Raw genomic sequence first — 25,855 nt, forward strand, 5'->3', positions numbered from 1 at the left:
TATGGGCCGGTTTTATAACAAGTCTCCAAGTCATGAAATCCAATTCGGGAAGATAATAGATTCCCCAAGAATTTTAACAGAGTCGTGCGTAGAAGCAGCAGGAGTAAGACCTGCCCTTTGAGGATCTGTGTCCATTAGGGCAGTAATCTGTGGGGCCGTGGCTGGGGGATGAACCAGGGACACAGGCACCGGTTTCCAAGTGGGTGTTAGCTGCAGTCCTTGGAGCCTGTCTGTAGTGAGCACAGCGGGACACAAAGAAGGCTCTGGGAGACAGATCTAATGTTTGGACAGAGGTTAGTCCCAAATTTGTAGAACTGTCATTGTAAAATGACGACAGAATATCTGAAAATCACTATCTTTTTAAGAGTTACCTGTATCCTTTCAACTTTAGCCAATTAGTCTTTTGTTGTTGTTGCTCAGTCACTCAGTCATGTCTGACTCTTTGAGACCCCATGGACTGCAGCACCCCAGGCTTCCCTGTCCTTCACCAACTCCCAGAGCTTGCACAAACTCATGTCCATCGAGTCGGTGACGCCATCCAACCATCTCGTCCTCTGTCGTCCCCTTCTCCTCCCGCCTTCGATCTTTCCCAGCATCAGGGTCTTTTCCAGTGACTCAGTTCTTCACATCAGGTGGCCAAGGTATTGCATCAGTCCTTCCAATGAATATTCAGGACTGATTTCCTTTCGGATGGACTGGTTTGATCTCCTTGCAGTCCAAGGGACTCTCAAGAGTCTTCTCCAACACCACGCTTCAAAAGCATCAATTCTTCAGCACTCAGCTTTATTTATAGTCCAACTCTCACATCCATACATGATTACTGGAAAAAAACATAGCTTTGACTAGATGGACCTTTGGTGGCAAAGTAACGTCTCTGCTTTTTAATATGCTGTCTAGGCTGGTCATAGCTTTTCTTCCAAGGAGCAAGCGTCTTTTAATTTTATGGCTGCAGTCACCATTTACAGTGATTTTGGAGCCCAAGAAAATAAAGTCTGTCACTGTTTCCATTGTTTCTCCATCTGTTTGCCATGAAGTAAGGGGACCTGATGCCATGATCTTTGTTTTCTGAATGTTGAGCTTTAAGCAGCTTTTTCACTCTCCTCTTTCACTTTCATCAAGAGGCTCTTTAGTTCCTCTTTGCTTTCTGCCACAAGGGTGGCATCATATGCATACCTGAGGTTATTGATGTTTCTCCCAGCATTCTTGATTCCAGCTTGTGCTTGTGGTATTTCGCATGATGTACCCTGCATAGAAGTTAAATAGGCAGGGTGACAACATACAGCCTTGATGTTCTCCTCTCCCGATTTGGAACCAGTCTAGTGCTTCTGAAATGACTCTCCTGCCATGGCCTGATCGCAGCAGTCCTCACTCCAGTGGGCAAGATGGCTCTCTTTTTGTTTCTGAGTAATTTAATTTCTTAAGAAACCCCTTGGGATGTTTAATATTCTGGTCAGACTGAAAATCTGTGCCTTGTTTTCCTGACTGTGTTTCATGGACTATTTTAGGAGGGACTCATCAGAGAAACAGCAGAACAGAGACTTGCACGTGTGCGATTTCAAAGAACGTAGTACTGCATAAGAATATCAGTGAGCAGCTGTTTCCCAGTATCTTGCTGACTTCAAACAAGTTCACATGCCAGGAACCCCTGGACTAGGGGTTTGGAGCCCCTTGGAGGAAGTTGTATTGTTGTCTAATGTAACTCATGACGTGACTGATGGTATCAGGGTCTTGTTCTCTTTCCATGTGTGATTCTTCATTGTCCCACTTCGCAGGCAGTGGAAGTGAGTCCTGCAGAAAAAGCAGGCAGTTTGAGGGACCACCCCTCAGACACCTGAGCTATTGCCTCTGATTGGAGCTTTTGTGTCGCAGGCGTGAGGGGGTGTGTCGGGGGACAGTCGTGTGCACCTTGTTGGGGTGGAGTCGCTGCCGCTGGAAATGGCACGACCGCGGCTGTGGTTTCCCTTCACACCCCTGGTTAGAACCTGAGGACCAGGGCAGCAGGCCCAAGGTCTGTAAAGACATGACAGGCAGGGAAAGCAAATCCAAGTCCAGACCAAGTTGCTACTCCAGAAAGAAAAGAGTGCTGCTCTTTCCAAGGTAGAAGCCCAGGGCAGTCAGCCTGGTCTGCAGTAGCTGGCTGGGCCTTGGTACAAAGGCCCCTTAAAGGCACAGGGCTGGCCACCTGGCTACTGACAATGGCTACCTCATCTGAGGCGAGAGAGGCCATGCCACCTTCTCAAGGCCACCGTGGCCAAGGAAGGAAGGGGAGGGAGAGGCAGGAGGAGGAGAAGGGGAAGGGGAGAGGAGTGGGATGGCACCAGTTGATTGAGGAGTTTGCTCTTTGGCCAGGCTGAGACTGGCCTGGAGCTGCTAGGTAAACATAGTCCTGAGGGAGGTGTGTTAAAAGTGTCAGTCGCTCCGTCAGGACTCAGACCCCGGATCTGAAAGGAGGTGACCCTGCCACAGCCCAGGAGGTGGTGAGGTGCATGATTGCTACACAGGCATACATGTGTGCTCAGGCATGTTGACTCTTTTTGTGACTCCAGGGACTGCAGCCTGCCAGGCTCCTCTGTCCATGGAATTTTCTGGGCAAGAGTACTAGAGTGGGTTGCCGTTTCCTCCTCCAGGGGAGCTTCCTGACCCACGGATCGAACCCATGTCTCCTGCACTGGCAGGCGAATTCTTTACCACTGAGCCACCAGGGGAGGGTGCTTTGAAAGTTGAGAAATCTCATTTGGATATTGGTTATTGCTTCAGGATTCTTATGACTTTGAAATTAAACTTTCTCAAGGTTTAGATTCATAACGTAGTCGAACGCCACCGTGATCATCTTGATCGTGTGCAAGGAGACGGTTCTGGAGCTGCCATCAAGAGCAAGAAAGAATGTACTGGAAAAAAGTGATAGATTGTGCTTTCAAGAGTATATATTTACTTTATTAAATCCTTTTGCAGTGAAGCTTTTAATGCCTGAGGACATTTGGAGAATCTGGCCTCATGGAATGAATTAAAAGATACGTAATCTTCAAACTACTGCACTATTGCCCTCATCTCACACACTAGCAAAGTAATGCTCAAAATTTTCCAAGCTAGGTTTCAACAGGACATGAACCGAGAACGTCCAGATATTCAAGCTGGATTTAGAAAAGGCAGAGGAACCAGAGATCAAATTGCCAACATGTACTGGATCATAGAAAAAGCAAGAAAATCCAAGGGAAACATCTACTTCTGCTTCATTGACTATGCTAAAGCCTTTGACTGTGCAAATCACACCAAACTATGGAAAATTCTTCAAGAGATAGGAATACCAGACCACCTGACCTGCCTCCTGAGAAATATGTATACAGGTCAAGAATCAATAATTAGAACTAGACATGGAACAATGAACTGGTTCCAAATTGGGAAAGGAGTACATCAAGCTGTATAGTCACCCTGCCTATTTAACTTCTATGCAGAGTATCTCACGCGCAGTGATGGGCTGGATGAAGCACAAGCTGGAATCAAGAATGCTGGGAGAAACATCAATAACCTCAGGTATGCATATGATGCCACCCTTGTGGCAGAAAGCAAAGAGGAACTAAAGAGCCTCTTGATGAAAGTGAAAGAGGAGAGTGAAAAAGCTGCTTAAAGCTCAACATTCAGAAAACAAAGATCATGGCATCAGGTCCCCTTACTTCATGGCAAACAGATGGAGAAACAATGGAAACAGTGACAGACTTTATTTTCTTGGGCTCCAAAATCACTGTAAATGGTGACTGCAGCCATAAAATTAAAAGACGCTTGCTCCTTGGAAGAAAAGCTATGACCAGCCTAGACAGCATATTAAAAAGCAGAGACGTTACTTTGCCACCAAAGGTCCATCTAGTCAAAGCTATGTTTTTTTCCAGTAATCATGTATGGATGTGAGAGTTGGACTATAAATAAAGCTGAGTGCTGAAGAATTGATGCTTTTGAAGCGTGGTGTTGGAGAAGACTCTTGAGAGTCCCTTGGACTGCAAGGAGATCAAACCAGTCCATCCGAAAGGAAATCAGTCCTGAATATTCATTGGAAGGACTGATGCAATACCTTGGCCACCTGATGTGAAGAACTGAGTCACTGGAAAAGACCCTGATGCTGGGAAAGATCGAAGGCGGGAGGAGAAGGGGACGACAGAGGACGAGATGGTTGGATGGCGTCACCGACTCGATGGACATGAGTTTGTGCAAGCTCTGGGAGTTGGTGAAGGACAGGGAAGCCTGGGGTGCTGCAGTCCATGGGGTCTCAAAGAGTCAGACACTACTGATCTGAACTGAATCTTCAAACATATCTAGGAAATGTCAGAATAATTCAGTTACTGAGGACTTTAATCCAAACTGAATTCACTCTTTTATTTTGTCATTTTAAAAGTGTGTTTGAAGGAAGGAAAATTTTAGATTATATTTGTGATTTTACTAAATGTTCATCTCAAATATATGACTTTAGCACTAATATATGTTAATTTAAAAATGTTCAGTTAAGACTCTAAACGTGAAATTGGGTATGACAAGTCACCTGGCCAGTCTTAGCACAACAGAGATGTTCCAGGCCTACCTGAGGTTCCAGAAACTGTCTGGCATCCTGGCCAGCCATTCAGTGGAGCTGAGCGGGTCAGAAGGTAAACAAGGGCTGTCTTGGTGCAGAGACCTCAAGTGGAGTAGAGCAAACCATCTGGCCTTGAGATGGGCTCAGAAATGGCTGATTTTCACCCTGCTGGTTTGTGTCTCTCGGGCTTCTTAGCAACACTTCCACTACAACTATTGCCATTAGTAATAAATGGCATTAATAATGTAATCTAATGTGAGGCAATGTATCTTGATATTCATGTTAATATAATTATGCTCCTTTCACAAGACATTGCACATTGCCAATGTCCTAATTTGTCCTGCCGTGGATAGTTTAAGGATCTTTCTACCCATTGTTCAGTTAGTTTTCTATTTTACCCAAATGGTCACATATGATCAGCACTTCTCTATCCCTTGCTTCTTCCCCCTTAATATATCTTGGAGGTTGTTCCATATCCACACATAGAACTGCTTGTTCCTGTAAATAGCTGCATGGTATTTCACTATGTGAGAATGCTGTGACTTTTTTTATCCGTTTCCAACCTGATGGATTATTAAACTGTCCCTAAATTTTTGCTTTTACAGACAATGTTGTAATGACTATCCCCATGCAACAGGTCACTCTGCACACATGCAAAATGCGTCTCTAGAAGATATCTCCCAGAATTGGAAGTGTTAGGGCTGAGTATCGGAGAAGGCAATGGCAACCCACTCCAGTACTCTTACCTGGAAAATCCCATGGACAGAGGAGCCTGGTAGGCTGCAGTCCATGGGGTCGCTAAGAGTCAGACACGACTGAGCGACTTCACTTTCACTTTTCACTTCCATGCATTGGAGAAGGAAATGGCAACCCACTCTAGTGTTCTTGCCTGGAGAATCCCAGGGGCGGGGGAGCCTGATGGGCTGCCGTCTGTGGGGTCACACAGAGTCGGACACGACTGAAGCGACGTCGTAGTAGTAGTAGTAGTAGTAGTAGGGCTGAGTATGTACATTCGTAGTTTTGGAAGACATGCAACTTGTTCACCATAGAGCATGTATCAACATCACTCACAAAACAGTGTATGAAGAGGTCTGTTTCCTCTACTTTAGCCAACAAAGTGTCACCAAATTTTTTGATCTTTGCTAATGTATGAAAAGTGATATCCCACGATTTTAGTTTTCTTATTATGAGTGAAGTTGAGCTTTCTTTCATATGTTTAGAATCCACTTGCATTTCTTATCCTATGAACTGCATTTTCATATCATTTACCCATTTTTTTCCCCTCTTGAGCCACTGGTCCCTTTATATTGGCTAATTACATCTAAAGGAAATTAGTATCTTATGGTAGATTTAAAATTTCTCCCTACCTTGTCTTTTGACTTCAAGTGCTGTTTGTCTACAATTTTTTTTTGGTGGGGGTTATGGTAATGAGAATGCATTGTCTTTATTTTAAAAGTTGAACTTCACTATGGGGAAGAAAGGTTCAGCTTACATCACCTCCACTCCAATTGCTTACATGTCACTTGATTTCTGACTTTGTTAGTACTGACCATTCCGTTAGTCCCTCCACTCCTTCCTGAGTGCATCTTTGCTCTTTGCACTTAGATATTTACTCATCTGTTTCCCTCTACTAGACCGAACATATTACATGTACAGACATTGCTCTCAAGTAAGCATAGGACTTTCTCATCTTTGCACAGCTACTGCTGGCACCATGTCATGCACAGTATGGAAAACCTATTTGTCAAATAGTTTCTTTTTGCAAATTGTCAAAGATGAGCTTTTAAAGGCAACTTTATTGAAATATCTTTCACACACCATAAAGTTGAAAGTGTAGAGGTTATGGCTTTCAGTTTATTCACGGAGCTATGCAGCAGCCACGACAATCCATTTTAGATCATTATCATCACTCTAAAAGAAACCCCATCCCTCACTCCAGCCCCTGACAACTACTCTCAATTCTCTATCTCTATCGATTGGCCTCTTTTGGATATTTCATTTGAATGATGTTAAAGAAAAAAAAAAAATTCAAATTACATTCCTTAAGGCGCTGTAAGGTTTTATTCAAAGGTGGGAAACTGTCAACACGGGTACAAGGACCTCTGCGATGGAAATTTGCAGCGAGGAGGAAACGGTTTAACTCGACGCAGCACACGCGAGTGGGAAGGCGCAGCCAAGGAGCTCGTGTGGGTCAACCGGAGGAAAAGGACTGGGAGCAGACCTCGGACCTTACGGAGCTCTCCCTGAAGGCAGGCCAAGGTGATCAGACATCACCTGGGAGATTGCAGTGGATAAGGAGGGTAAAGAGCGGGGGATTCCGCCTAAACGGACATCAGAATTCTTGTAAAAACCGGACGATACAGAAAACAACGTAGCAGTCCGAAAGAGAGCCCTGGCCACCGAAAGGGCGAGGAACGCCTCGGAACCCACGGCGCGACGCCCGTTTCCGGCTCCAGAGGGGACTCCTTTGCACAGGGCTTCCGGGGCGGGGCCAGCCGGGAGCGGAAGTTCCCGGGCTCCGCGCGCGGTCCAGTGGCGTTGGCGCGGGCGCCGGGCGCGGGCCCAGGTCTGCCTGGTGGGCAGCGGGACGCGGCGAGCGCGCCGGGCCCGGCCCCGCAGCCATGAACCTGGAGCGGCTGCGGAAGCGTGTCCGGCAGTACCTGGACCAGGTGGGGTCGGCCGGGGACGCTGGCGGGGCTCTGGAGACGCGGTCCTGGCGGCGCGCGGCCATGCGGCCCTGGGCTTTGGTTCGGGCCGGAGCCCTGGAGGGAGCGTCGAGCGCCGGCCCTCTGCGGCCGGCAGGCCGGGGAGCGCTGGGCGACGGGCGTCTCCGAGAGCCCGGCACGGGTCGGCGACCCCGAGCCCGGTCCGGCCAGTTCAGCACACGCTTCCTACTGAGCGCAAGTCGAGGGGTGGCCTGTGAACTTCGCTAGTAAATAGAAAACGTTTAAAGCTTGGTTGTCCTTATTTGGGCAAGTTTAAGTGAATAATGATAAAGACAAACTTCTAATGTCAAAATCAGTACTTTAAAAAGTTCGTGTTAACTACACCTCCTCTCCCTTCCCTTCGCTTGAATGAGCATCAGTGTTTAAGGAAAGACGTATTTCCAGAATCAGCAGCATCCCTTTAGTCTACGATGTCACCTAGTCTTTGTAAAATATATGTGGTCCCAATAAATTGGAAACCAAGAAGGGGAGAGAAAAGCCTGTTCAGTGTGAACTGTTAGGAGTTGAATGTGAAATATTGTTGCTGGTTGTTTGCAACATTCAGAACGCTGTATTTTGGTTTGCCTTAAGTCAGATGAGTTAACCAAATTCTTCCGGAGCACTTTTCCTCTGGCTCTGGGCGAGGAAGGGGACAGGCCTGCTTTCAGCCTTCCAGGCACTAAGGTTGGGCAGATCTGTGACCCTGCCAGAGCATCCCTCCTCCCACATTGACTGGCAGCGGAGTTCCAGGTTCGCATCTAGGAGGCCTGAGGCAAAGACTGAGAGCCTCGCTGGCGATCACTTAATCAGCCACGTCCTTAAATACCTGCTGAGGTACTTCTGCAGAGTACAAATTTTTTAAAAAATCTGCCTTCTTAAATTGTATGTCAACAGTCTTCCACGGAACTAAAACTCACCTGCGATAGAATACAGAGATACGATTGATACTATACATTAAAAAAAATACTGTATTGAGATGTTGGTGTGTTATATAGCATTAAAACCTTCTAGTAATACTAGCTATCTGTGTAAAACTGTTGAAAGAACAGGGTAATTACTGCTTTTTCTTTTTATGATGCAGCAACAGTATCAGAGTGCTCTGTTTTGGGCAGATAAAGTAGCTTCACTCTCTCATGGTAAGTGACAAATTCTATTTTTCTGATTTCTCTATCCTTAAAAGAACTTTCTACTTCACCTCGCACCTTTGACCCTTTATGTGACTTTCCCTCCAGAGGACCCCCGGGACATTTACTGGTTGGCCCAGTGTCTTTACCTGACAGCCCAGTATCACAGGGCGGCTCATGCACTTCGGTCTCGGAAACTGGACAAAGTGAGTGAGTCCAAAGGTGTTAAAAATGTTGTTAGGTTAGTATTTTAGGTATATGTTCTTTTTATGTGAACATACTTTGAAGAATATTTTGAAGGATTCAGTTTCTCTTATGAAATGTAAAGAGAAATTTCTTGTGTTTCTTTTCATGTTTCTTTTTGGTCTCAGCATGAGGCATGCGGAAGCTTAGTTCCCTGAACAGGGATGGAACCCATGTCCCTTGCGTTGGAATCGCCAGGAAAGTCAAAGAGAAATGCTCTTATTCCTAACTCAGGTCACTTTGTTTTTCCCTCCTGCCACCCCCACCCCCCATCCAGTCACTAAGTTTTGACAACACTTTTCTAAATAGCTCTGAAAGTATTGGCTGTTCCTTTCTGTCTGATTACCACTCTGCACATCAGGCCTGTAATTTGTCTGTTTGTTGTTTTAGCCTCTCTCTTTTGTTCAGTAACATCTTTCCCACACCCCTTTCCTTGTCTCCAGTTCATCCTTTAAACTCTCACAGGGTGGTCTTCCTAAAACAGATCTGATTACATCTCTCACAGTACCACTCAGCGCTTTCTCAGTGCTTTCCTAGTACCTACAGGATTCCCTAGTGGCTCAGCTGGTAAAGAATCCACCTGCAATGCAGGAGACCTGAGTTCAATCCCTGGGTTGGGAAGATTGCCCTGGAGAAGGGAAAGGCTACCCACTCCAGTATTCTGGCCTAGAGGATTCCATGGACTGTATAGTCCATGGGGTTGCAAAGAGTTGGACACGACTGAGCGACTTTAACTCATAAAGTCAGATGCAGTCATGGACGCCCCCCCAGGTGTTTTGTGATTTCTCTCCAGTTGTCACGTAGCCACCACCACCGTCAGTGCGTGGAGTGTGTGTCCAGTCATGCTCGCTGCTCGCAGCTCCTGAGACGGGTGACAGTTGCTCACACTCAGTGCTGGGATGCTGACCAACTCCCAAGTTACCTTCTCCCCCGGAGGGGGTTTCCTTATTCAACTGGCTAGTATTTTTTCATGCGATTCTTTCATAGCTTATAAAAGAAACTATGTGGTGTACTTATGTCTCCCTTGTTACAACCTCCTTGAGGCAAGTCCTTATTCCTTTTTGAATCCTTGGTGCTTGGCAAACAGTAGGTTCATGATGAATATGAGTTAAAAAGACTTTTTTTCTCTGTGAGAGTAGAAGAGGAATCATGAAAATAACTTTGATCTCTTTTTTGTTATACTTTTCTTTTCGATCGAAGATGCATGTTATCTTGATCACTTTTTTGATAGATTAATTTCTTTTCTAGTTGTACGAAGCATGTCGCTACCTTGCAGCTAGATGCCATGTAAGTATTGCTCTGGTTATTTGGTAAAGGTTTAATGCTGTGAATCTTTGTATCCCTCACATGAGAGTGAGAATTCAGTATACTGATTCTCCATTTACTAAAAGCTGATGTGCATGAAGAAAATTCTACTTTAAATTTTAAATTTAAGTAATGAGTGGGTACAGTATTCATGACCTTTTAAAATCTTCAGTGACTGTGTTTATTTAGTATCAGAAGTCATAAGTGACAAAGGCTGTGTCTGTTTTTTATATAGTTTGCTGCGAAAGAACATCAGCAGGCTCTTGATATTCTTGACATGGAGGAGCCGATCAACAAACGGCTGTTTGAGAAATGTTTGAAGGATGAAAGTGGCTTGAAAGACCCCTCCAGTGACTGGGAAATGTCACAGTCCTCAGTAAGTAATACAGTAAGAAGTTTCAGTGACGTCAGTAAGAATTGCCCACAGGAGAGGGCAAATATAAATCACCTTCTTTTACTTCAGTATGATCGTCTTAAAATAGTTGGGTTGCCAACTTACTTGATTTTCCCAACCCGAAAAGATTTTAAGACATTTCTGAGCCATTAGAAGTTGTTATTGTGTCCTTAGATGCTTGAATCTGAAATAGGCAAACTTAAGGTCTTTCTTTTCAACTTTGATGTTTTAAATTCCTTCCCACTTTTCCCTTCTTAACTGTGTTTGACGAAGTGACTTAGCAGCAGCAGCAAGAAACCTTGTTCTTTCCAGGAAGTGGTTTGATGTTACTATTTGTGTTATTTTCTGTATTTCAGTTTGTGTACTTCATACCTGCCTGAAATTGCAAATTCCTGCTGGCAGAGATTATATAATGTAATGTAATAGATAACATTCACAGCCAGATTACTAATCTGGACTGTTATTCTTTTTTTAAACAACTGTCTTGAAATGTAATTCACATAACATGCAGTTCATTCTTCAGAAGTGCATAGTACATTGGGTTTTAGTATATTTACTGAGCTGTACAATCCTTACCATAATCACTTTGAGAACTTTTTTTTTTTAAATTTCAGCAAGAGACCCTATATCACTTAGCTGTTAGCCACCAATTCCTTCATATCCCAGTTACTCTTTGTAACATATCTGTGCAGGAACTTGGTTACTCTGCTCTTCACCGTATAGTGGTAAGAATACTAAACATTCTTAGGTTTTTTTTTTTTTTTTGAAGAAACACATTGTTTTTTGTGTGAGGAAATGCGTTGACGAGCGAGTTGAGGATTATTACTTTTGGACCTCTTATACATTAACTGCTAAGAAATGCATGATTTATTTTTAATGCAGTATTTATTTTATTGAGTTTATGTTTTTTTAATAACTCACAGATACTGCATAGGTCTAAGATTCTCCCATAATGTCCTCTACTGTTTTTAATTGTGATTTTATGATGAGTCTCCTTCATCCCATTTCCAGTTAGTGGCGTCTCTGCATGCATGTGTGCTCAGGCGCTCAGTTGTGTCCTGTCTTTTGCGACCCCGTGGACTGTAGTCCGTCAGGCTTCTCTGTCCAGGGAATTTTCCAGGCAAGATGACTGGAGTGGGTTGCTGTTTCCTTCTCCAGGGGGTCTTCCCCACCCAGGAATAGAGCCCCCGTCTCCTGCATTGGCAGGCAGTTTATTGAAGCCACCTGAGAAGCCTAATGGCATCTCTGGACAACCTTTAAGCTCACTTATTTGTTTTTTGAGGTTCAAATCTAGAACATAAATCTGGTTTCTCCATCCTTTTGTTACTGGTAGTAGTGAGGTGGCTACTGTGTGAGCTGCTTACCATGTGCTGCCGCTGGATGGTACCACCTCCGACCCTTACAGCGCCTGTGAGTTAGATGGGGGGGGACTGAGGCGTGAGCAGCTGGAGCGTGGTCCAAGGCCACTTGGGAGCATCACAGCTGGGACTGGAGCTCGCCTCTCTCCGGGTCCCGAAGGCCAAGCTCCTGACCCGTGCTGCGCTGCTGCCAGTTCTCTAGTGCTTCCTCAGGTTCGTCCCTGAGACGCACCGTCAGGCTCTCTTCATGTTGACTCGGCGTGTGTGTGCTCTGTGAGCTGTTCTGCCGTCTTGGAGGCAGAACAAGTATGAACAAAGTAGCATCGACGCATAACCGAGTCATAAAGGTTTGTTGACGTGAGGGAGCCTCGGGAAGGTAGGTGCCAGCAGTTTTACTTTGTTTTATGTTTCTGTTAATGTGTATTGTGTCTGACACTGAGATGGAGTGAATCCTTTTAGATATTAAAAAAAAAGTCTTCGCCTTCGGACAGCATATGATTTTTGATCAAAATTACTTTCAGTAGTATTGACTTAGTATGTGACTTATTTTTCCAACAGATAAAGAGTTCCATTTGTCTTTTACGAGGAAAAATCTATGATGCTCTAGACAACCGAACCCTCGCTACCTATAGCTATAAAGAAGCTTTGAAGCTTGACGTGTATTGCTTTGAAGCATTTGATCTGTTAACGTCCCACCATATGTTGACAGCCCAAGAAGGTTTGGAAACCCAGGTGTTTTTATGTTTAGCAGAATTAATATTGTTTGTTTTTCTGAAACTTATAGACTCAATAGCAGGCTATGTACAGGTTTTAAATAAACCTGTTCGCTTCCTTCATGTCTTCAGACGTGAAGCATTTTGCAAAATACAGTATTGGGAAGTACTTCTTGCAGTCAGCCTCTTGATGACTTGAGGTTGTGTAAGAATTCAGGGTCTGATTCAGTGATTCCCAACACGGCTGCACTTTAAACCCCGAGGAGTTTGACAAATATTCAGTGTGCAGGTCCCGACTCCTGACCAGTCAAGTCAGAATCTGTGGTGGGAGCCTGGCATCAGGTGGTTCTAAGGTGACACACGGGCTGAGAGCCATTGACCGAGTGTGTGGCCAGTGGTGCGAGGTGCCTGAACGAGAGACGCAGAGAAGGTGGAGGTGTGTCAACAGGACTCAGACATATTTTGGCCTGATGAGCTCTCAGCCTGTGGTTTTGTCCCCTGGGGGACATTCGGCAGTGTCTGGGGAGAGTCTGACTGTCTCAGCTTGGGGGCAGGTCAGGGTGGGGGTTGGAGGTTGCCTGTGGAATCCTGTGGGTAGAGGGCAGAGGACAGCCAGCACGGCAGAGATTGTCCCCGCAGAGTCCGTCGTGCTGAGGCTGGGGGTGACGCTCAAGCCTGAGGGTGACTAGAGTTGCCTGAAGGTTCGCGCACAGCTGTTGCATGGTTCTCATCACCTGGGTCTTAGTTTTCTGTAGTACATTTGATCTTGTTGTTTTCTTTTGACTTCTGTATGCTTAGACCAAGAGTTATAGAAGAATAATTTTTGTTGCTGATTTTTTTCACCATAATTACTGAGGACATTCTTTTTTTGTTAATATTTTTTAGAAAAAGAACTTCTTGAATCACTACCTCTTAGCAAGCTCTGCACTGAAGAACAGGAATTGCTACGTTTTCTGTTTGAGAACAAGTTGAAAAAGGTAAATTAAAATATCAAGTTAGTATTTGCTCTATATAAGTATCGTATTTCTTTCTTTAAATTTGGTCTCTATTTTATGGGTTAAGAATTTAAACATTAATTTTTATTAGTTTAGCACATTTGCAGGAATACACATAGGTTATTTTAAATAATATGATTCCTAACAAAGCTTTCAAAAATATGTCTTTCTCCCAGGAACAACTCTTACTTTTATTTTTTTTTTCTTTTCCTGCCAACTTTTTAATAATGTTAGTTTCTAAATCAATGACTCTCTCATACTCTACAACTCTTACTTTTAAAAGATGAAACTGTTAGATAATGGGATGATGTGTGAAAATGAGGGTTTTTTCTTATGTTTCCTGTACTTCTACTTTGTAAAATACTTCCTACCATGGAATTCTGTGATAAAAGTGAGAAGAGAATCAGACTTGTGAAAGGAGTGTTGGTAACACTTGCAGTTGGAAGTTCGAGAGTGTCGCACCTGTCGTGTGTTAGACATTGAAACACTCGGGTCAGGTTGAGTGTGCCTTCCGTGCTTCCCACTGAGCCATGTTTGCGTTCCTCTGTTTCAGTATAATAAGCCTAGTGAAACTGTCATCCCTGCGTCTGTAGATGGTTTGCAGGAGAATCTGGATGTGGTCGTGTCTTTAGCTGAAAGACATTATTATAACTGTGATTTTAAAATGTGCTACAAGCTGACTTCTGTGTAAGTACATCCACTTACTTTTGTGCAGGAACGTAGAGTATAGCCCGCTTTACATGAGCAGTGTGTGGGATATGCTTTCTGAATGATGTCGACTGATGGGTGCGCCTTTGCAGAGTACAGAGCGGGTGTTGGCTCAGAAGAGCAGTCTACAGACAGAGGCGTGCGCACATTTGTTGCTTCGTGTCATTAACTCGGGAGTGTCCGTGTCCATCCCCAGCGATAATGTGCAAGTTTGGGAATCCCATCCTGGCACGTGCTTTATAAAGTCGATTCTTTGTTGCAGTAGAGAGGAATAAAACCCCACAGGGACTGAGCGTCAGGCTCGCTTGCCAGGCCTCCTGCCCCACCGTCAGTTCTTCTCTGTACATAGTTCACATTTGCCTCTGGGGCTGCTTAAAAGACTTGAATTCACAAAGATTTTAATTGACAAGTAGGATTCATTTAATATTTCATATCATTTTTGATCCTTCTAAATAGACCACTTAAATTATATTTGTTAATTTAAAGTAAATGTTTGTAGTGATGTTTATTACTTCTGAATAAATCAGGATTTTCACTTTAATTTATAACCTAATCATTGCCTTAACTAAGATAGTCTGAGGATAATGGAGTTAAGAAACTAAAAATGTATTACAACCCACAGTATTGTGTGTAATGTGGAAATGACTGTTTAAATAAACATAGCTAATTGTAATGAGTGCTGTTACAAACTGTTTGTACCTACATACATAATGTGCTGCTTTAACTTTCAGAGTGATGGAAAAAGATCCTTTCCATGCGAATTGTTTACCTGTACATATAGGAACACTTGTAGAGCTGAATAAAGCAAATGGTAAGACTATTTTAAAACTAAGAATTTTTATAACAAAAATATTCTGTAACTGGAAATTTTCTCTCTCGAGTCCTGGGTAATTGCAACTGCAGGTGACAGCTAGGGGAAGAAGCGCCCGTCAGACTGACCAGTGGTCTGTCTCGTCATGGCAGCAGGACACGCTTCCTTTATCCCTACTTTCTGCTTCCTTTTTTAAATGTAATTTGTGTTCCAAGATGTCATAACTTTAGAGTGTTGGGTGGTGGTTTGCCTTTTTCTTTTTCTTGTAAAATCCATAAGAAAGCTGATATGGCAAGAGTCAGTAACTTTAGAAATTGTAAGGGGGCAGAGTTTTAATGTTTTCCATATTTTAACATTTCAGAAACATTTAGAGTTTGGACTATATTTGCCCTTAAATCTTTTAAACTGAATGATCAGCTCTGTCAAGAAGGGTAGCCAGGCACTCCAGCTCTAGGCTTGCTGCTCCGAGTACCATCCGTGGACCTGCAGCATCGCGTCTCCTGCAAGTGGCTGCGGGTGCAGGCGCTCTAGCCAGCCTGGTCTTTGTGTCACTCAGGAGGAACTCACCTTGCTGATGCGATAAACTGGAGAGGTTGGTCAGCCAACCTGGTTGTGGGTGGTTGAGATGGTCTGTGATAGGCCCCTGGAGTAAGAGACGTGGGCTTTAAGACAGGCGAGGCCCTTTGAAGCAACCCAAGCACGTGAAGTGCTCTGTCATGTGCTGCTCGTCCAGGCTTCTAGGCCCTCTGAGTGCTGCCTGCCCACTTAGTACCAGGTGTGGGGTGGGGAGTAAATGACAGCCAGTGACTGCTCGTGGAGTTTCTGTGTTGCATCAGGTAAATGAATTTTGTGTCTAGGAAGAAAGAAAAGTATAAAATCACTGCTGCGAGAACACAGTGTATATCGTTGTAAAGAGTTGTAACTGGGGGAAACTCATATCTTAAAATTTCATTTGCTATGAATAATTTTATTCTTTTTTTTTTCTTTTTCTCTAATGTAGAACTTTTCTATCTTTCTCATAAATTGGTGGATTTATATCCTAGTAATCCTGTAAGTAAATATAAACTTTTTTTCCTTATAGTAATTTTTTCTTACTTAAACTTTAAGAAAATACTTAACTAGTGTTTAGATAGAGGCTAAATTTAAGTTGATACAGATGTTTTATTTTAAGTTGTTGGAGCAGAATCTTCTAATGGTTATGATCATTAGAAGCAGTGTTCACTTTTTCAAATCACAAAAGTATTTTTTTAGTATATAACTTAAAAATCTTTATTTTTTATGATTATAGGAATAATATATGCTTATCATTTTAAAATATTTAACATACAGAAAAAGTAAATACTAAAAGTGAAAGCCGTATATCTCTCATAAGCAATGTTAATACCTGCTTGGTATTTCTCCTGTTGCATGTATGATAACTTACTGAATTATGCACTGAGTGAATCATTGTGTCTTCCAAACTGTCATGGATCAGAACAAAAACATAGAAATTGAAAATGGAATCAGAAACTATGTGTTTAAAGACAAAAGTCAGGAGTCAGGGTTTAAATCTCTGAGAAGAATCTGCACCCCATAGTGGAAACCGTTTATAAAGTGGAGAAGTCAGTGCAGGAGAAGTTAGCTAACGAGGTGGAGTCTGTAGACCCAAGCTGGGGCCTCGTGCTTCAGATGCTGCAGGAATACGGTGGGAGGCACCTGGAGCAGCAGCTGTCGAGAGTCTGGTCTGTCTTCACCCGGGACCTTTCGTAGACAGCCTGTGTAGAGAAGGTTCTGTCGTGAATGAGTGTGTGCTGGACATCTGACTTGTTGCTGATTCCCAGTGCAAGGTTATGTGCCTTTGGTCATGGTGCATTTTAAACTTTTTAGGTGTCTTGGTTTGCAGTGGGATGCTATTATCTCATGGTTGGTCATAAAAATGAACATGCCAGAAGATATCTCAGGTATGAACTTACTATCTTCCTCCCTCTGTAGTAGTGAACCTACAGGAAGTAATTTCTTCGTCATCTGCCTTAATATAGTAACTTGTAGTACTTTAAAAGCAGTATGAAAGAAGGTGTTTTCTCCAGATTTTATTCAGTTGTATCCATTGTGTTCCCTGCTCTTTATAAGATGCTGTAGAGGGAAGGGGAGATAAAAGTAGTCAGTGGTATAGACCTTGTCTTCAAGGGGCTTATGATGTATTTAAATTTTTATTTATAAATGAGAATAAATATGAATAGGGAATAATATGAAATATTTTGGGAGTTTGTTATTTACAGAGATAGTATTAACCTCTTACTATGAGGACTTTTTTAATTGTGAAATTACATGAAACTCCGAGGTCAGGGTCACTAAATGTGACTGTAGAACAGTATTCCTGGGGACGTGCCTGGTGGTCCAGCGGTTAAGACTCTGCTTCCACTACAAGGGCACATGTTCAACGCGGGGTGTGGGAACTGAGATCGCACATGCCACGCTGTGCAGCCTAAATAAATAAATAAAAAATACTTAAATCAGAATGCTTGGCAAAGTGAACAGGTTTACCTAAGGATCTGCTGTGGTATTAGCTTGAGGAGTTCCATGCAGCCCAGTCCAGCTGCTTAACCAGTGTTATTCAATTACTCAAGTACAGAAAAAGCTCTAGTAATACCTGTGACTTCCTCCATGTGAACGGAATAGAAAACGGATCTGTGGTAAAGTTCATAAACTTTGGACCCAGCTTTGATTGCTAGACCCCATGCTGCCACTTACTAGGTATGATTCCTTGGGAGAGTTCATTCCCCTGATCCTCCCTCTGCCGTGAAATGGGGAGTGATGCATCTGTGTGCCAGGACTGTTACGAAGCTGAGGTGACAGGAGAGGAGCCTGCGCTAGGGAGAGCGCTCGGTTTGCTGAGTGTTAAGCACTTCAGGGACACGTGCTTGTGTTTTTGGGAGCAGGATGATTCGTGTTACAGCAGTTCGCTTGGGCTGTGCTGCTTTGATTTACTGCGCTTATTCAGTGATGAATTCTATGTGAAACAGGGAGCATCTGGGTAAAAGAAATCTTAGAAAATAAAATGCTAAGAAAGTGGGAATCTCGTCCTTTATATTTTTCATGTTTTGTGATATGCTGTCTTTATTGCTCATTGTGGGTCACCTAGTTGAAGACTGTAAAACTATGTAGTCCTGTCCATCGAACCATCTGTAGGCTGTCACTTAATCTTTCCATCCTCGATATACTTAACCCTTAAAACATAAATAACCCTGAAAGTTACCAGGGTTAGATGGTGCATAGCAGGCCTTCATTAAAAGGTTGCTTCTGCCGCTGGTTATCTCCTCCACTTTGAAATGAAGCTCCTGGGTCAAGTAATGTTTATAAAGTCTATGCAGAACGCTAATGGGTTCCACTATATACCTAGGAAGTTGTGGACCTCTCCTAAAATTACTTAAAATTTTGCTTGTACTATTAAGCATTATTTTATTTCAAGTGAATTAACACAGTGTTACATTAGTGTTTAATACATTGACAGCTTTCATTAACATAATTCTGATGTCCTTGAAATAGTCAACTTCCATAAAATTAACCTAACAACTTTAAACATTACACACATGAATGAAATTTCATCTTTTAGCAAAGCTACGACGCTGGAGAAGACCTACGGGCCGGCATGGATCGCGTACGGGCATTCGTTTGCAGTCGAGAGTGAGCATGACCAAGCGATGGCCGCCTACTTCACCGCAGCGCAGCTGATGAAAGGGTGCGCGGGACAGGCTGATGCAGCAAGTGGGATTTCGTTATCACCGTCTCGGCCACTGGGTTGCTAAAGCGTAGTGTGTCTCGTTAGTAGCTTACACTTGTGAAGTAGCTCTGGGGGCGAGAGGGAAGACAGCTGGCGTGACTTTGCCGAGTAGTTTATCCTGACCGGCACAGAGGGGCGTGCTCACGCTGGCTGAGGGAGCGGAGGAGGGCGGAAGCTGTCTCATGTGCTCATACAGCAGTGGCCAGGCCGTGAGCCGGGAGGCTGCTCGTATCCTGCTGCTGTGCAGAAGGTGTCTATGTGGCTTCTTTAATGATTCAGATTCAGGACTGAGCCTGCCAGGGCTGTGAATTCATGTCCGTGTTAAATGTTTTGATACTAACTGAGCCCTAACAGTATGTTGCTTTGCGGAGCAGAGTACTGCTGTTCTTCCTGTTGACTCTTTTTAGGTCTGCACTGGTTTCACTTTGCCCCGTTCTCTCGTGTGGGCTGCTGCTGCTGCTGCTGACCACAGCCTTACCTCTGATGGGGAGGTGGTGGGAGTGCCAGGGTGCCTGCTGATCTTGGCCAGTTACTCACCTCCTGAGAAATAGGAGCAACAGCAACACTTAGGCCTAGGCTGACTGAGGAGTAATGAAGAAAATTCTAGTTACAGACTGGGATCAGTTTCTGACACACAGAAAGCACTCAGTGCAAGTTAGCTACCTTACCTTGTTGCTTGAATTGCATTTGTTAGGTTTGATTTACTGGCACTCAGTTCTGCATCTATATTATTTAGGGTCCCAGCTTTTTTAAGTGTATTACATTTTCTGTGTATGACTTTGATATCTAAGTAGCTGTCCATGACACTATTATAAAAGACACAGCTCCCTGAGAATCCTAGTCTTTCAGGCTGCCATAACAGAGACCACAGACAGTGGTTTAAACAAAAGAAGTCAGGTTTCTCCCGTCTCGGAGGCTGGCCGGCCGGTTTGGTTCCTGGTGAGGGCGCTCGTCCTGGCCTTTGGGCGGCTGCCTTCTCACTCTGTCCTCATAGGGAACTCGGTCTGCCGTCCCTCGTAGGATACTAGCCCTGCTGTGTTGGGGCCCCACCTTTACACCCTCATCTGACCTTTATTATTTCCTCATAGGCCCTCTCTCTGAGTGTAGTCACTGGAGGCCAGCATGGGGCCTAAGGTATGGGTTTGGGGGAGACATACATCAGTCTATGATCCTGACATATTACTGGTACAGTCCTCCAGATTACAGTTGTTCAACCAGTTACTGACCCACCTAAATGGTCCTCGTACCCAGTCCATCCTGTTGACCACGACTGCCAGATGCTTTCCAGTGCTTTGCTGAAGCTTGGCTCAGTGTCCGCACGTACCCCTAATGTGTCAGTCTGGCAAACTGCAGCAAATAATAACTTGCTGTGGGTTGTTTCTTCCGAGCAAATGCTAGAGTCTGCTAGTTTTATTTTGCTCTTCTGGGTGCTCACAAACCCAGAATAGTTATTACTAACAAGTAACAATTACTTCTTAGTTACTGATCAAGAGTCGAAACCAATAATTAATTATATGATTTAACACTTGTAATGTTTCCCAGTCGAGCACTTTTTAAATTAAATTTTCACATTACCTCATCAGGATAAGCATTATTTTCCTCTCCGTTTTACTTCTTCATCAGAATAGCTTTGTATTCCCTTAGCTTACTCTGTGTTTGGTTAATTGTTTGAAATTGCATACATCTGTTAAAATTTTCTTTATGACTTCTTGAGCCATTGGTTATTTAAGAGTGTTGTATAATTACCAGATATTTGTGAATTTCCAACATTTCCTTCAGTTATTTCTAATTCCAATGTGATTGAAGATCATACTCTGTGATTTCAGTGTTTTAGGTTTCTTGAGGTTCTTTACAACCTAGCGTGTCTGTCTTAGAGGACACTCCATAGCAGTCCTCCCGTGTCCGAGAGCCCCACTCCCGCCAGTGCGCTGCTCCCTGCCCTGAGTCCTGCCGGGCCACAGTGTTGTTCACGGCTTCTCTTGTCGGTTCTCCACCTTGTGATTTCATTCATGATTGCAAGTGGGTGTGGGTTTCTCCTTGTCACAAGTAGAGTGTTCCTGTGAAACCTTTAATAAGCTGAAGTCGTGGAAAGTTTCTTTCCCATAAAAGCAGATCCCATAAAAGCAGATACCTTCTTCATATTTCCATTGGTTAGCCAAAACGGGTGGGTCCTGCATGCCCATGAAGTGGTGTAAAGCATGTTTTCAAATGGCAGCTGATATCCTTATTGAAGTCTCCAACTGTTCTGTTGAATTGTCTTTTTCCCTCCAATTCTGGCAGTTTTTACTACTAGCTTTGGGGTCTCTACTGTTAGATTCTTGATGGATTTAGCCTTTTATCTTTGTGAAACATCCTTGGTTGTTTCTAGTAACAGATTTTGTCTGAGTTTGTTTTATCTAATGTTCAGTGTAGCCATTCCTGCTTATTTTGGTTGTTACCTGCATGGTGTATCTCTTTCAGTCTTTTCAGTTTCAACTTGAGTCTTTTGAATCTAAAGTGTGTCACTTGTAGACAGCAAATAGTTGGAACATGGTTCTATTATTGATTCTGCTGATTTCTTGCCTTTTGTTGGAGTTTTATCCGTTTGTGTATAATATAATTAGTAATAAGGTAGGATTTAGGCTTGCCGTTTTGCTCTGTTTTTTAATATGTTACATGTTTTTTTCTTCTATTTCTCCTTACTCTTTCTTTGATTAGATCCTTTGTAATTACCACTTTAATTCTGTTTTTTTCATATAGTACATTTTTTGAGGTTTTAGTCATTATCTTGGGGGGTTACAATGAACATCTTAAACAATCTACTTTGGATTAATACCGACTACTGACTAGAGTACTTTCCAACACTAACAGCCAGTTCTCTGATTCTCCAGACACCTGTGGAGTCCTACAAGTCAGTTCAGTTCTCACGCTGGTCCTGGGTCACTTGTCCTTCTGACTGACTGGCTGTAAATCAGGGGTTCCCACAGCTCCTCCTCGGGTCTGATTATTTGCTGGAATGACTCACAGAATTCAGGGAAGTGTTTTGTTTATTATAAATGATACAACTCAGAAGGAGCCAAATGGAAGAGAAGGGCAGTGCACGGTCCGTGGGTAGGAGTGCACGCAGCCTCCAGCTCTCTCAGGACCGTGCTGTGGTCACCAGCTCGGAAGCTCTTGGGATCTTGCAGTCAGGAGTGTTTCCAGAGTTTAGCCTTCAGCCTCCCTACCAGGAAGTCTGTGCATGGGGCTGAAAGTTCCAGTCCTCTCAGCACCTGGTCTTCTGGTGACCAGCCTCGCTCTGAGTCCCCATTAATGTAAATTGGGTGTAATCAGGAGGGGCTTGTTGTACATGACAAAGGACACACCTCTCACTCAGGGACTCCCCAGGCTTTTAGGAGGTCTGTGCCAGCAACCAGGGACAAAACCAAATGTGTTTCTTACTTTATGACACCAACTTAATTTCAGTAGGTCAAGTTCAAGAAGAGCTGCAAACAGAAATACATTTATACTGTCTTATCCTTACCTATGTGGTTATTTTGTCCAAATTGTTTTTCCCTTTGGATTTGAGTTACTGTCTAAGTGTCTTTTTTTTCAGCCTGAGGACTCCCGTTAGTATTTCTGGTTGGGCAGATCTGCAAACAGCAGATTCTCTGTTATCCGTTGTTGTAATGGTTTCAGTGTGTAAAGTTTTTCAAAGAAGCTGTGAGAAGGAGAGCAGGTGTATATTTGTGTTGTTTGTTACATCGACCTTTTTTTACTGTTCCAAGTTCTCTTCATTTGTTCCTATGAATTTGAGGTACTCTCTGGTGTTGCTGTCTTACTCCAGGACTCAGTACTTCCTCACTCCAAGGTACTGTCCAGTGTCACTTGCTTATTCCAGGACACATTGCTTCTTGCTTCACGACTCCTTACTCCACGTGTCCTTACTCCAGTGCTGTCTGCTGTCTCTTCCTTGCTCCAGGGTTCCGTACTTTCTCACTGCAGACGCGCTCGGTGTCGCGTGCTTTTCCTCAGACACTGTCAGCCGTGCTTCCTTACTCCCAGGCAGCTTTTGCTCCCTCCACCTCATTGGTGCTGTTAACGGTAAACATTACAGTCCTGTATACGTTAGGCCTGTCAGTCAAGAGAAGAAAGGTGAAATGTAATCACCTTTATTGGCGCTCTGTTTTTTATGTGGATTTGAATTCCTGTCTGGGGTCAGTGATTGCCCGATACTCCTGCATGTGTGTGTGTGGAGGCTCTTGGTGGCACTTCTGTAGGCAGCGCGGTTGTAACTTCAGCTGTGACTCTGGAGTGGAGCCCGGGCGGTCGGTGCTCACTGACACTGTCCGACCACCTTCAGGGAAGGGTCCTCTTACTGTGACCACTGTCTGACAGCATGAAGAGATAAAGTTCAAGGAAATTAGTTCCTCTGCCTAGTCAGAGGCTATGAGAATGGAACATGACGTATTCCAAGCTCTTTAGCGAAGAACTGCTAATAACCGATGCAGTGGAAGTCCACTTGAGGGCAGGGCTGGTTCCATAGTGGGAGCGGGGACTGAGCACAGCCATGAGGGGTCTGTGTTGCTGAGTCAGTGAGAGGAACATAGTCTTGGCTGGGGGCATGGATGCGAACACATGGGACCTGCCCTTGTGCTTTACAAGGGTTTTGTTTCTGTCTTTTTACTGTAGAATAATGGAAAATATGGGTAAATAGGTTGCTGATAGATTCTAGAAGTGGCAGCTGATTATTCTAAAAGCTTATTAGATACTTATTAAATATTAGTAAATGAAGTGTTAGAAAAAAGCTAAGTGCTCTTTTTGGTATGTAAAAGTAATTTTGCAGACAGGCTTTGAAAATATGAATTCTAAAGTTGTGAGTGTTGAATATGTGAACTTTTCCAATACTTTTAGGTGTCACTTGCCAATGCTTTATATTGGATTAGAATATGGATTGACCAATAACTCAAAATTGGCTGAAAGATTCTTTGGCCAAGCTCTAAGCATCGCGCCAGAAGACCCTTTTGTTATGCACGAGGTTGGAGTGGTTGCATTTCAAAATGGAGAGTAAGTACCCATGGGAGCCCTTTTGTTCCTTTTTGTAAACAGAGCAAAACCTTGATCACTAGAGTTTAACCTTAACTGGCCAGTGACTCTTAATAGATGTCTTATTTTAGAAGGAGGTGGACAGTTAAAAAGAAATAGCCACCATTACCTTGGAAGTCTTTAAAAATACTACACCCGGGTTTTGATCCCCTTCACTGTGGGCTGGCACAAGCTCTTAGGTCCAGGCCTGGACACTACAGGGTGGCCTGGAGGCACTGCAGAATCCCTTGTCATCTCTTTGTTGACCAGGAATTGGATTCATACATTTGAGAAAGATTTCTGACAATTTTGAAACAAAAATGTTTCCCTTTCAGTTACAGTTAATCCAAAAGTTAACCAATTAGGTTGGCCCAGCCTCTGAGTTTCCTGGTCAGTGGCTGAGGCTTGCTGTTGCTCTGGATGTTTACAGAACAGGCAGTTCGGTGTCACACTGAAAGAACTGCCTGTGATCCTTTACACTAAACTACGCGTACATTTTAAACCAGTAAATTAGTACCAGTGTAGTGTTCTTTGTGGCATTGGTGTGTATTCTAAGAACTGGGTTATCTAGTCTTTATGAGTTTGGAGCCTCTTAAAATAATGTGTAGTGATGATTTCATGCAGTCAGTTTAGTTGGAGTCTATTTTGGGCCCCTCCGTCGCCCCCCTCCCGCTTGTGCTTTTCTTGGTTATTTCACAGTTTAACATGACCCCCAAGCAGAATGCCGGAGTGCTGCTCGTGTCCTAAGTGCAGGAGGGCCGAGACATGCCTTGAATAGAGTGTGGGGTTAGACGAGCTCTGTGCAGGCGGCAGTCACAGTGCTTTTGCTGTGAGTTCAGTGTTCGTGAACCAGCAGTATGCATTAAGTAAGATGGTGCCACACTGCAGCGTGTGGAAACAGGTGCTCTGAGCAGCTGGTGAACCTGCGAGCAGAGGGCGTGGTTCTCCCACCGGGAGCGGTGGTTCCGTGTTGGCGAAAGTGCTGTTCACAGTCTTTGTAGAACCTGATTACTGAGAGTAATGAGAATATGCTCTATCTCCCAAGTACTGAGCTCTTGTGAAGGTAATGCCATAAAAGTAATCATTTGTCTCCCTTGAATTTTAAAAAACTAATTACACATGTTTATCTCATTTTTATTATTAGAAGAAGATAATTCACATATTTTTAAAATGTTTATATGTGCTAATTTTGAATAAACTACAACTTTTTCCCTCCCCTCTATTTTAGATGGAAAACAGCAGAAAAATGGTTTCTCGATGCTTTGGAAAAAATTAAAGCAATTGGGAATGAGGTATTCTATATAATATCTGTAAATACAGACACACTCATAAATATGTTTAGTATTGAGTGAAGAAAATAGTATCTGTCTTGCCTAGTATGTATTAGCCTAATATTTATCATCGCAGATGTGTGTCAGTATTTGACTTATCCTGGTACGTGGTGAAAAAAGAGTGTGAGAGGGCAGTTGGCTGTCTGCTTCTTCGGAGGCTCTAGTTTTGATCTGTGGGTGTAATTGGAATGCATTCGATGATGGTTCAGTGGGGAGAGTATGTGATGATCCCGGAAGGGGGTGGGCACTGTCATGTCTGACTTGTCCTTTCTTTTTGATGAACGGGTACCTGTAGCAACAGGTCCCCTTTCTGCAGGAACAGGGCCAGGTGTAATTAAAATTAGACCTATTGTTGTTCTTCCCTACCTGGTATTTAAGATATGTTCAGATCTGTAACCAGGCTCTGGTTCCTGGGAGATGCGTGATTTTGTGCTTCCAGCTCTCTCGGATGTGAACACTGATATTACATTAAACGTGGCAGCTTTGGGCCCTGTGCACTTCTGTAGGTCAGAGGTTTGCATGTTGTTGCTCTTTGTGTCCTGATTCTTTTTATTCACACCCATGTTGTCGTATTCTGTTCTGTTACCACTTCCCGTGTCATTCTGTTCCGGCCCACAGGAACATTTACCCACAACACACATCTTCCTCAGCTGTCAGTTTCTTTTTACTGAGGAGACAGACAGAGCTCCCCTGGGCTCCCTACCCGGTGACAGCTTACTTGTCCCTGTAGACACAGCCTTGCTTACTTTGGCCTCTTGTCACATGAACTTAAGAACACCGTATTCTGTGTGTCTGCACGTTTGTGTA

At 43.6% G+C, this 25,855-nt stretch overlaps 1 protein-coding gene across 11 annotated transcripts in view; it reads left to right on the plus strand.

Moving 5' to 3' along the window:
- The first annotated feature begins 7,080 nt into the window (after positions 1-7,080).
- CDC16 (cell division cycle 16) overlaps positions 7,081-25,855 on the plus strand; it is a 26,563-nt gene continuing 7,788 nt past the window's right edge. For 6 of the 11 annotated variants that reach the window (XR_015137783.1, XR_015137782.1, XR_015137784.1 and 3 more), the window contains exons 1-14: positions 7,081-7,227; positions 8,345-8,399; positions 8,496-8,593; positions 9,879-9,917; positions 10,171-10,311; positions 12,246-12,405; positions 13,286-13,377; positions 13,949-14,082; positions 14,835-14,914; positions 15,915-15,964; positions 16,781-16,854; positions 18,507-18,632; positions 23,547-23,699; positions 24,946-25,009. Coding sequence is in view for 5 of the 11 variants with exons in the window: in XM_086328746.1 (XP_086184872.1) it covers positions 7,180-7,227; positions 8,345-8,399; positions 8,496-8,593; positions 9,879-9,917; positions 10,171-10,311; positions 12,246-12,405; positions 13,286-13,377; positions 13,949-14,082; positions 14,835-14,914; positions 15,915-15,964; positions 16,781-16,854; positions 18,507-18,632; positions 23,547-23,699; positions 24,946-25,009 (1,314 nt within the window). In the remaining 6 variants the exon portion in view is untranslated. Of the gene's footprint in view, positions 7,228-8,344; positions 8,400-8,495; positions 8,594-9,878; positions 9,918-10,170; positions 10,312-12,245; positions 12,420-13,285; positions 13,378-13,948; positions 14,083-14,834; positions 14,915-15,914; positions 15,965-16,780; positions 16,855-18,506; positions 18,633-23,546; positions 23,700-24,945; positions 25,010-25,855 lie in introns of all 11 variants that reach the window. The other 5 variants (XR_015137787.1, XM_086328749.1, XM_086328750.1 and 2 more) reach the window with 4 other exon arrangements.

Source organism: Bos grunniens, chromosome 12, assembly GCF_055505025.1.
Source record: "Bos grunniens cultivar Pamir isolate PY7600 chromosome 12, Bosgru_T2T1.0, whole genome shotgun sequence".
Lineage (NCBI taxonomy): Eukaryota > Metazoa > Chordata > Mammalia > Artiodactyla > Bovidae > Bos > Bos grunniens.